At 35.9% G+C, this 12,150-nt stretch overlaps 1 protein-coding gene across 5 annotated transcripts in view; it reads left to right on the forward strand.

Annotated features, from left to right (window-relative positions):
* The first annotated feature begins 256 nt into the window (after positions 1-256).
* LOC138938466 (zwei Ig domain protein zig-8) overlaps positions 257-12,150 on the forward strand; it is a 50,243-nt gene continuing 38,349 nt past the window's right edge. For 3 of the 5 annotated variants that reach the window (XM_070305457.1, XM_070305458.1, XM_070305459.1), the window contains exon 1: positions 2,886-3,225. In XM_070305457.1, coding sequence (XP_070161558.1) covers positions 3,102-3,225 — 124 coding nt within the window. In that variant the 5' untranslated portion in view covers positions 2,886-3,101. Of the gene's footprint in view, positions 1,767-2,611; positions 2,626-2,885; positions 3,226-12,150 lie in introns of those variants that run through there. The other 2 variants (XM_070305455.1, XM_070305454.1) reach the window with 2 other exon arrangements.

Below are 12,150 nucleotides of genomic sequence, written 5' to 3' on the forward strand. Positions count from 1 at the left end.
CCTCGATAATAAAATTATATTATTCAATGATCGATGATAATTTTGACAATTTATTTTATTAATATCAAGTATTAGTCTAAAAAATTATTCTACGGGGGATTTTATACGTTTTAAATATAATATCGTTGGCTCTCATAATTTAATGTTTAAAAATTTTTTTTATTTTACAATAGCAGACAGTCGAGTTATATTGGAATGTATTGTAGAATAATTTTATGCCTCAGTGTTTTTTAAATTTTGTAAATTAAAATGCAAATATTATATATATATATCAACATATATAACCACGCTATCAACATGTATATTAAGCGCGATCATCAAGCGCGCCAAAATAGCAATCCATTGAAAATCGCGTTACATAAGTGCAAAACTGTCAATGCCCTAAACATTTTCGAGCCAAGCTAATAAATTTTCCTTCAACGTCGATACCCGGTATCGTTCGAGCGCCGGTGTTAAATATCACGAACTACATTCGTAATCTCGGGACAGGTAATAACAGTACTTTGTAACCTTACACGCGCCTTTATCCAGCTAACAACTTTAATAACTCTGTAACACAAGAACGCGTGATGGCGGCGACGACAATGCTCACAGTAGCAATGAAAATGCCATCGCGGACGCCGGCCTTTCTCACAATCAAAACCAGCCGACGACGCGACGGTGGGACTATGACAGCAGCGCATGATAGGGTGGCACGCAGGGTGGGTGCGAGTCAGCATGGTTGGGCATCGCCGCGCGCGCGAGGGGGGACGGTGGTGGTGGTAAGAGTTGACGTCGGTGGTCGGGGGCTGATATCTAGCTAAGCGCTGGCGCAGTTGGGTCGCGGTCTCCACCACGGCAGCATTTCGCCTAACGGTCTCTTTACGCATCTATCTCTCCCTCTCGTTTCCTACCCCCTTATAAGGATCTCTCGCCTACCCCTCTTGCAAGCTCCTCTCCCCGGCCTCTCGTCATATCCCACCTCTCCACTTGCCGGCCTTTCGCGAACGGTGCATACACGACACTGGATGCACCGACACCCTCTGCCATCCTCCCCACCTCTCTTTCTACTCTACGGCTGTACGTGAAGGTGTTCGCGCCGCGACGCGTTAGTATGAGTGCGGTATGATGAATGAACGGCATTTTAGAGGGACGGAAGTAACGCGCGAAACCATCTAGTCCTTTCGCACGATCGTAAGTCACACACCGGCGTCACCGGATCCTCGTGAAGATGCATCTCGCGTGAGAACTGTAGTCGTCCACGTGGAAGTACCGGACCAGCTGTGCTGGAAGGATTTAGTGGCGCGCCGGTTCTCTCTCTGTGTGATTACGCGAGACTTGTCGCTCGGTTATTCACAGTTCCTGACAGTTGATAGAAAAGGTACATTCGCTGCTCGTGAACACAGATTCGTGAGATGCTTCCTTTCGATAATGGACGATACATTCGATGGTGTAACGACAAACAAGTGCACCGAGCGACTTTAAAGATTAGACGCGGAAACGCGACTCGATTCGACGAGTGCGGGACTGATCGTTACAACGCGATTGATTTATTAGGCATGAGTGTTTTTTTTTTTTTTTTTACTACATATTTACCAAATATACATGCGTGAATAACATGTTTCTTTACGCATAGAAAATGCAATGAATGTAATAAATAGAAACGGGCACGTGGCCGCTTTCGCGTGATCGATATTTTGCGAATATCTCGTGATGAATACTGTGCATAAAAATAGTCATTTTAAAATTCCACTCTATCGCGTTGGTGAATAGCGTTTTTATCTCAGGTAATTTGACTATCTTTCGAAAAAAAATCTGCATAATGTGTTATTTTTTTGAAATTTATTAATATCATATGAATACTCTCTACACATTAATATTACGATATATATATATAACTAATATACATAAATAATAATAAGTGCTTTTTTACGTATTGAGGATAAAGCATTAATTCTGTAGAAATATTTTAAATTATTCTTTATTATTGATTAATCACATTGAATAATAATAAGAATTTAATTTTTTAATCGCACACATATTGTACAGATAAGTATAATTAACATGATATTGTCAGTATTAGCAAACCGATCTTACCGTCGATTATTCTCTGATGCGACATTTTTAATTAAATTATTTATTCAGCCTCATTGCAGAACGAGTAGTTCATATTGGTATCTATTTTGCATGGGAACGCATTCGCTGAAATTTAATGACAAGTGAAATTAATATCCCTGACCATGTGTTGTGTGCATACCAAATTAGTTCTGTCGATTATGATTTGCTGCCCACAGTAACAGCCGGTCGGATAATGGACGCGCGAATTCAATTGAAACTATATCACGTTCATTTTCAATCGAGGATTCTGCTGCGCGTCACTTACTGTAAACTTAACGGGGAACCGGCAACATATGACGCGCGTTGATTTCGTTGCTCGTACTTGATACGAAAGCAAATAGTACGTACACTTTTCAGTAGGGTATGTATGAGTAGAAACGATATCACCCGCGACACGATTAAACGCTCTCGTCTCCCGTTTTTGCTGTCGACCCTTGAAATCGTAATCGTGGCGGAAGTAATTACTTTCCCCGAGTAATTGCGCACACTGCGCATGACGGTCCGTTGCATAATTTGGAAGAGTATCAAGTATGTCGTTGCATATAATATGAGATGTTAACCTGATTGCTGGAACAATCATTTTCTCGCGTTAATTTATACGCTCGTGATAAATTATTGAAAATAATTAAAGATCCATATTTTATACATATAATTTTAATTAACCTAATGAGATTACAAATTGTGATATTTTTATTTATTCCTTAATTTTATAATGAGGTTATTTTAGTGTTATTGATATTCTCGCGAGAATTCGAAAAAAGAAGTATTTTATATATACACATATATATAATTTATAAACGATATTATCGTTACTCTGTTTGCAAGAGTAATCTAATCGTCTTATGCAAAATATTATCGATGACTGATAGAAACAATACGACCATTGTAATAAGTGTTGTTACCGTTATTAATTGTGAGCAAAATGGAATTTTTTTTATCGTCAACTAGGAAGATACATTGCCTTTGTCAGATTATTGCAACTTCGAAGAAGCAGTTGCTGTGAAATGTACCGAAAACGATGGACTATAAAAGCACTCGGAATGGATTTACAATATAATGACAATGGGACCAGTGGGTACAAAACTTTCAAAATGATCTGTACTTACTTTCTCTTCATCCTGCTGCATGGTAAGCATACGTTGAAAAAATTATCTTTGCTAAAAAATATTGTAACTTAGGACGTATTGGATCGTTTACTTGAAAGGAGACAGATAAGTCGAGCAATATAAAATTAAAATATATTTTACACATCAGAATCATTTATATAAATATCATTTTAAATAAATTTGTTAAAATAATTTTTTGTGTGACAAAGCTAATTTAGCAAAAATGAACATACCATATTTTACACTTGGCGAATGCATTATTTAATTTCAAGTAAACAATAATCGTTTGACATAGTGTATATTATATCAGATACATTGTGTAATTTCTATAAAAATTCTGCCCTCTTCCGTTTCCGTCAAATAGTGAACACGCGTCTCGTTTGAATAAAAAAAAAAAACACGGTTATTAAAGAGTAAAAGTGCGGAGTTAATGGTTAAAATGTAACGCGCGTACATATTTATTCGTAAATTGACAAACAGCCATACCAAAAAAAAAAAAAAAAAAAAAAGAAACATGCGCGATACAACAATAATGACTTGGCAAATGTTGTTGCGGCGAAATAACAACGTCGGAGGAAAATGCGTGCAGCGCTTTAAAAGGCATGCATTCGACACCCTCTTTTATCTGGAACAGCTTTTACGCCGTAACGTCGCGCACGAATCCGACCGCGACCATTAATGGAATTGCCACGAGCATATTTTTCCATTCGATAAACACCGCCTGGTAAACATGGCGAACGTTGTTGCGGCGCCGTGATAAACTTTCGAAGAAATTTTTTGTATACGTTAAGGCGATGCGCGCGAGGCAGGATCGATGCTATTGTATGTTCCGTATAGGATCATAAATTCTCCGCTCGACGGTTTTGTATTTATTCAATGTGATGATTTGTAGCAGCAAGACGGATATTCCGTCAGATCGCTTTTGGAGGGAGCACTCGATCGCTAATTATATTCCGATTAATACAAATTCGATTATTTCAGTCACGCGAATAGAACAATAATACTTTTATTGCGTGTAAATTGTATTAACGTATTTTATAACTATCGATAGAATTATTATTACGCATTTCATTACACATCTGAACATTTTATAAATGTTTCAAAGATTGCGTGCGTGAAACCAGCCAATTTTATGAGCGTCGCTTTACGAATTGAGAAAAGTACCGTCGTATCTCGAAAAAGAGTAAAGATCTCGCCGCGAGTGCAACTGGCTTCAAGATGCCAACCGTGTTATTTAGACCATAAACGCGGATGCAGTAGCGCCGTCGACGTAATATTGTGCCGAGGACAACATGTGAAGCGACGTGTTTACAACCGCGCTCTCCGGTCTGGCTATCATCAGACCGCTATCACTCGTATCAGCGCGAATCAGCGCAATTTTATCTGAGCTTCATAAAATGTCACGCAAATAATTTTATTTACTGCAACATGCATTATTTACATTCAAGCTTTATATATATATATATAAATTAAAATAATAATTATTATCTTTATTGTGCAAAATAGATTTACGGATAGAATTTGACATATTTTTTTAACGAACCAATCTTTATTTCGTTTATTTTTATTTTCCTCCTTTCATCGCTAACAAATATGCATATAATATTGATTTAATTTTAATAATATCAAAACTAATACTGCGCAAACAGCTGCGAAATGGTTGCATTTTGATAGTTATCGTATACATGTGCGTGTATACGATAGTATTATGTACGTACATACATTAAAATTATGCATATTTCTCTCTATATAAAAAGTTGTAATTTTTTATTAAGTAATACACTGCAATGCACACGTTATTAAGTCTATTACTTGTTTGTCATTATATATATAATATATATTTTCTTCAATGTTCTTTTGCTTTATTCACTTTCATGCTTCTCATTGCATGCCATCTACTATAACTCATACTTTACGTGATCTGACACGCGTTCATTTCGTAGATATAATATAAAAGTATGATAATATAATATTTGCAACACTATATCCTTATTTTGCGTAAAGGAAATAACGTGTTATAGACATTAAAAATCGAACCGACATGTTTCAAAATATAATAAAATAATTGATTTTTCTAGAGAAAAAGAGAGAGAGAGAGAGAGAGAGAGAGAGAAGAATTTGCAGTTTTGTTGTAAAATTAATACGTACATCTTTACAATTTCTTTTTTATTTTGCATTTTTACTTTTCTCTGTATTTTACATAAACATTTTAATATAAAAAAATGGTGCGCATCACGATATCGAATCTAATCATATAGCTTCGAGGTAAAACATAATCGTATATTCTGTAATATTATTACGAAATTCTTCCTATGATATAAGTAACAGTACAAAAGCGGATGTATGTATTACCGAATAGTTCAGTTAACGTATCGATTCCTTGATACGCTTTGCGGCCGCAATTTTCGATCAGCCCAACTGAATGATCGCGGCTGAGTAACGTGTAGTTACTGCACATATCCATTAGGAAATTGAAAATTGTAGATGTTCCACGTCGCGGTTCGATGGCACGTGGCTCAAAACGAGAAAAAAAGCGAATGGGTGCGCATGCAAGCGCGAACACCCATACACATACGTGTACATACAATACATCCGGAATACTATGCGAATAGATGATATATATCAATAAATTCTTCTACATTAAATGGCAATTTTCTGACTGTTGCACGTGATGATTTTCAGTAACGCGTCGAAATTACTTTCCTCGCTATTCTCGATTCCATAAATCGACTGTCAACGTATCCGGAGCGTCAAGGTCGCTCGTGGCTAAGATAATTCATGCTGCTGACTTGCTAAGAGATTTGCATCTATCGTGTCATCGTCTTCGTCAAAGTTACCGGCATTAATTATTATCGGATGCTCTTTCCGAGCAGCTGAGTCGGCTGTCGCTTAATACGATTAGCCATAATTTATACATAAGGCCGCGGTTAAGTATGCGGGACGTAAATCGTAAAACTCGATACCTCGCGACTCTCACATTTATTCGAGATTGATGTTTTATTCAAACGACGCTTAAGATCGAAAGCCGCTTCGCTTCGTCGTAATCTGTGATTTTGTATTCACCATCAATATTTGCGTCGTAGGATTAAATTTAACTAACGACGTGATGTTTCCGTCACTGCGAGTAAAATGCTCGATCCAGTTTGCGTTCCGATTTCTCTTTGAGACTTTGAGCTTAGAAACGTCAGATGATACAATACATAGACCTGAATGTGTACGAGGGATGAAAATGCGATTGCGCTCAAATATTGCAAAGAACATCGTATCGCTGATTTAATCAATTTTAGATATAAACATGTGTTTGCGAATATAATGTTATGTGTAACGGCATTAAAGATTAAAAGATTAGTAAGTATGCATGATGTTTAACAATATTGATAACATGAAAGAAAATAGAGAAAAGTAGATTGACGGGTTTATAGAATATTAACCGGGTAGATATATTTTTTTATTAAAACATCTTATAATGAATATTACGATTTAAATAATATTTTATTTTATGTATAAAGAAAAGTAAAAATTTATTTCTGCGAAATGACTAATTAAGCCATCATGTCTAATTTCACTCTATACGGTTTGCAAAACCCCAAGTTATACATAAAAATTATTATCGTCATTACTGATCTTAAGAAAAGATCATTATTCTAACAGATTATCAGACGCTTTCGTCGTAAAAAGGCTAAATCCCCGGGCTTCGTTGCGGCCCTGGGCCGCACCACGATGTGTTTTTTTACTTTTTCCGAAATCTCTGATCCGATCGGAAGTTCATTCCGAAGTAATGCCTTCGATAAGATTCTTACAAGTAGGTGCTTTGGTTAAGGAAAGCACGACGGAAAAGGGAAGGAGAGATGAACTTTCATAGACTGGTATTCAGAAATATAAACTTTTATCCGCGAGGCGTTTGCGAAGTCTGCGAACGTTCAATATACATTTCGATAACTCGCTGCATTCGTCAGTGTTACATCGATCAGAACGTCGTGATTTGACGATCAAATACAAACGATAAAATCCAACTTGGCGATTAATGGCGAATAAACTCGTGGAAAATTCGTCGCATTGTATGGAAATCGAATGGAACGGACAAAGAGTCCCTTTTCCCATGCTATTAAGTTTTCTTAGTGGTTCTGTAAAGCCTCGGCATACGAGAGTTTTATTCTGTGAGATACTTAATTAATTAGGACCGCCTAAATGCGGTGCCGCAATTTAGTCCGCGTACTATCTCGCCGTGATCGATCCATTTCCACCATCTTCTAGCTGCAAGCTCCTTCATTAAAAACTCGTCGTTCGATTCTTAGTTCAAATATAAGTGTGTACGAATAAATTTATTTTTTAGGTGGAGAGAGATTTTATGAGATTTTAATCAAAAGATTTATATTACTTTTGACAATGTAACGCGGGACCTCTATTGTTTATGAAATTGGAACGGACGCGGCGCGAGCGAAAGAAACGAGACTGCTACCTAGGAAAATGGATTATATTTTAAGCTGCCTAATTAATAGGCGTTACTTGTTAATTAAATATGGTTTTATCAACTTGATTCTGCGCGTCTTCCCCAAATGACCCAGTTGTGGGCATGACTTTGTAGAAAATCGATACGCGAGATTAATTATCTCAAGGGAATCAAAGCTGCGAGTGTTTAAAATAATTAAATCAACAGATTTGAATAGAACCAAATGTCTTCACATGGCAAAAAATTAATCCTGTTGTGTGACATTAATCATTTTGTAAACTATAGAGTGTGACAGAGGCACTCTGCACGTTTGCATAACTTACGTTTGTAAGGAATAAATTTGAGCAAAACGAGAAATAATTACAATACATCTGCTTACGATGGTTAACCTAATATAAAAGGAATTCCTAAATTTTACGAGAGCGGGAATAAAAGTTCGTTGATTTATATTTATATGATACGGCTAATAGATTTTTCGTTAAAGTAAGAATTCATCAATTCGCAGTAGCCGCGGTTAACACGGACCGATATTTGTTACATGTTATCACCGGCCAATCCGCCGTGCAAATATTTTTGTTTCCACCTTGTCAGGCTTTTTTCAAAAAAGTCCCGGCGGCAACGAGCGCACATATAGATCAGACTGAAAATAACGTTGCGCGAGCAATATTCACCGGCCGCGTCATGATATATCAAAGCGCAATTTACGGTGCTGCTATATCGCCAATATGAAACGAGCTTTTTCTCCATCCTCCTCCGGCGGTGGACTGGGAAATATGGTTACGCTCCGTCAACGAATCCGAAATTTATAACGGGATCAGCCGTGTGAGCCGATGACGGTCTCTGATCGTAACATCCTTCATCGAAGGCGGTAAGATCACTAGCAGAGAAAAATGTGTGTGTGCGTCTACATACATGTATGTATATATATGCTTGCTAAGAGAAAAGTGAATATCTCACATCTACAGTTCTACGGAGCGTTCAACAAGTGAAAGGACGGCACGGTGCCGCGAAACGATAAAACATTTCTGTCTTCCAAAAAAGAGCTTTCATAATTGTAACCGACTTAGTCCAAGAAAGTTTGCTCAAGCATTTCGTCGCGTTATAGGCGAAGATGTAGAGAACGATTTAAAGTTGAACCATTACAGGAGTTAATACGAATATTTTATATATGCAAACAAGAGTAGAAACTTGAGATATTTGGCATTTGTAAAAAATATTACTAGGTATAACCTTAGAATATATATAAATGGAAGGGGAATGCCTTTGTTTCTCGATAGAAAAACATGCCGGAAGGAAGTGAGAAAGAAAATCATAATTGCTTCTCTCTTGTGAGTAACTGCTCAAAAGTGCGCATGCACGGCTTACCGGTTTAGCCCAATGAAAAATAAGCTTACATGTCACACGTGTGTGTACACAAAAGTATGTATCTACAAATACGATGCTTGTATGTGTAGTTACTTACAAGAGAGAGGCGACTACGATTTTCTTTCTCACTTCCTCTCGACACTTTTCAGCTTGCTATTCCCCTTCCATTTATATATGTTCTAAGCGTATAACATACTTTAACAAAATGTTTTGAATTTCAAACAATTGAAGCTAATCTCGATGTAGTGAATGAGGAATATCGAGAAAAAACTCCATCATTCACACGGTACGAGCTATCGTTCCATTAGTCTTTATAATGAGATTGCTATTCTGAAAGGAAAGAAAAAAAAAACGACTCGATCGTATTTTCCTTCCTTTCAATATCAATATTTTCCATTGCCGCGGAACATTTCAGTCTTTCGGCTTATAAGAAATCTCTCCATTTCATATTTCTGCAAAGCGCTTCGTTCTTATAATTTACACGCCAACCGCGTCTCATAATTTGCATACTGTATTATCTATCCATTTTCTCTGTGCAAAATATATTTTAAAAAATTAATTTTTTATATAAATTTAAATATTAATCTAAAATCATATTTAAACTTGTAATATAAGCGCTATGAAAATTGTAATTGATGGTTGTTGATTGTTATTACTATTAATTCATGATAATGCATACTGGATTCTTTGTACTATTTTCCGGATTCATCAACGTTGTAATCTCGAACATATAGTATTAAATTTGGCAAGAGGATTATAAGATATTAAAATATATTTTTAACGTTTTCTGATTGAAGTGTTTAATTGAAACATAATCAAAATACAAATCGGAAAATGTTATAATAAACTATTTTATATCCGAGAGAATTTATCTAAAAATTTTATCATGAAATATGTGATAAACGCCTTGAAAAATTCTCTTAAAAAATTTTTTATTGATAGTTTAGTACAATATTATAATTAACATTTTAATTGCAACATAATTTCACTTGTCGAAAACATGGATGGATAAAGATTATTTTTAGATGTGAGTTTCGAACAAATTCTGACAAATTGACAGCGAGTAGAGATTTACATGATAAATCGACGATCCTTTTCACATCATTTACGAAATAATATACGATTTTATCTTCGTAGAGAGAGATATATAACGCGAATATGAAAACGGAAAAAATTTAAAAGGCGAATAAGAGTGAGAGAAAGAGTAATCTAATGGAACGTGCGCCTGAAAAGTTCTTTCCGTCGTTCACCGTTTCGCACAAAGTAAATTTGTCAACGCATTTACTTATGTTAGATATATGAATAAAATTTTCCCCGATATGCGTTATGTCGTCGGAATTTTTTGACGTCAGGGAAACAGGCGATGTAAAAGGTAAAGCAAATTGATCGACGAGTGGAGAGGAAGAAGATGCTTCATCTTGATATACGTTTCTTTATTATGCTGTGAGGCCCGATACGAGCAGACGCAGGAAAGGAAAATTTGCATCCCAAAGAGTTTACATCGGAAACACGAACGCTCGATGCAATATTTCTCGAAGAGAAACGGATCTTCGTCGTCGGTCTTCCTCCGACAAAAATCGACGGCATATATAGAAGTGGCTCTGCGTTATTCAGAAAAAACCGCTAGACTCTTTAGAAATTTCCCTGAGAAATAGGAACGATATAACTGCGTTTAGTGCTAACTACGCGATCCTTTTATGAACTATTCTCGAAAATACGATCTTCCACATCCAAGAAAATCATTAAGCCGCGAGAGGCAAATTGCACTTCGGCAGCGATTTCTCAAAGTTACGCAATAAGTTGGATATATATAAAAGAATCTTTTTTATATTTCTATGCTCGCTCATTTAATTAAACAGCAAAGCTCTTAAGTGGCTTATGAGTTAAGATTGCCGGTATCTTATCGCGACGACACGTTTGCGGTTGTCAGCAATTTTCTTCGGCTACCTACTTTCCAAACTATGTGCCGCTTCTCAATTCAGAATAATAAGAACTTTTTTCGACTTTTTAATAGCTCGTCGAAGAGATAATTTAATACAGCTATTATTAAGAAAATTCTGCGACGAATCGTCGAGTCATGGATACGTCTCGCAAAATTCTTCTTGACTCGTCTTGATATTCGCAATTTTATGATAAATAAGAAAGATAATCGACCCATCGGCAAAATAAGTCTCTATAGAAAAGATTATGATAATATATTTTTATATTAATAAAAATATATGTATCATCCTTCTATTTCTTTAAAAATTAGCAAGTCTTCTGAGCCATAGAATCTAATCTCTGTACTTTATATTTCAATAGCGTATTATAGAAAATAATTAAAGTGAAAAATTTCATTAAAAAATGTTATAATTCAAAGACTATTGCATTCTTTATAACACGCATGTACCGTAAAGGAGCAACCAGACCGCTCACATTGAGTCACATGAATTCTGATCAAAAATTCCTATTGTCGAATCAAAGAGCTAATTATAGAGCTATTTAGGAAGCTATTGGCATATGGCAGATAATTATCGATATTCCTAATTAATACTTCGTGCTGCATGTATCACGCGGAAACGGTGACAATATATCTATTAGAGATGCTATAATAAAAGAGAAATGCAGGTACACGTTCTTACGCCCAACGAAGAATCGTTCCATTCATTTATCTTTCTGATGAGGAAATCGCGAAGAATCCTTCCATTCTTTCCTCTTATTCTCCCTTCCATCCTCTGTCCCTCCATGCTATTCCGTTTAATTAAATCGGAGCTTCTTTCAGAGTCTTAAACGTAACGTTTCCAATTCTACTTCGAGCTATTTGCTTCTATTATTTAGAGTTCTACTTCTTTGACAATGGCAATTTTGTTACACGAACCGGATTATAGTCATGAATACTGTACTTGTGTTTGCTATTTTGAAAATGACCTTTGTTAATAATACATGGAAATGGTGCAATTATGATACGCATGATTTGCAGTCTATTATAACAAAATCAGATGCGCGGACAAAGACAGATTATACTGCCAAAAATATATTTCTTTTTTTTACGATTATTGTTAAAGATAGAAAAATAGACCGCGCGATATATATATATATATATATAAATAATTGGGAATCCAAGAGAGAGAAATATTAGATTTGATTCTATTG

This window comes from Polyergus mexicanus, unplaced genomic scaffold (genome assembly GCF_030449975.1).
Source record: "Polyergus mexicanus isolate NDT 795.1 unplaced genomic scaffold, iyPolMexi1.0 SCAF_12, whole genome shotgun sequence".
NCBI lineage: Eukaryota > Metazoa > Arthropoda > Insecta > Hymenoptera > Formicidae > Polyergus > Polyergus mexicanus.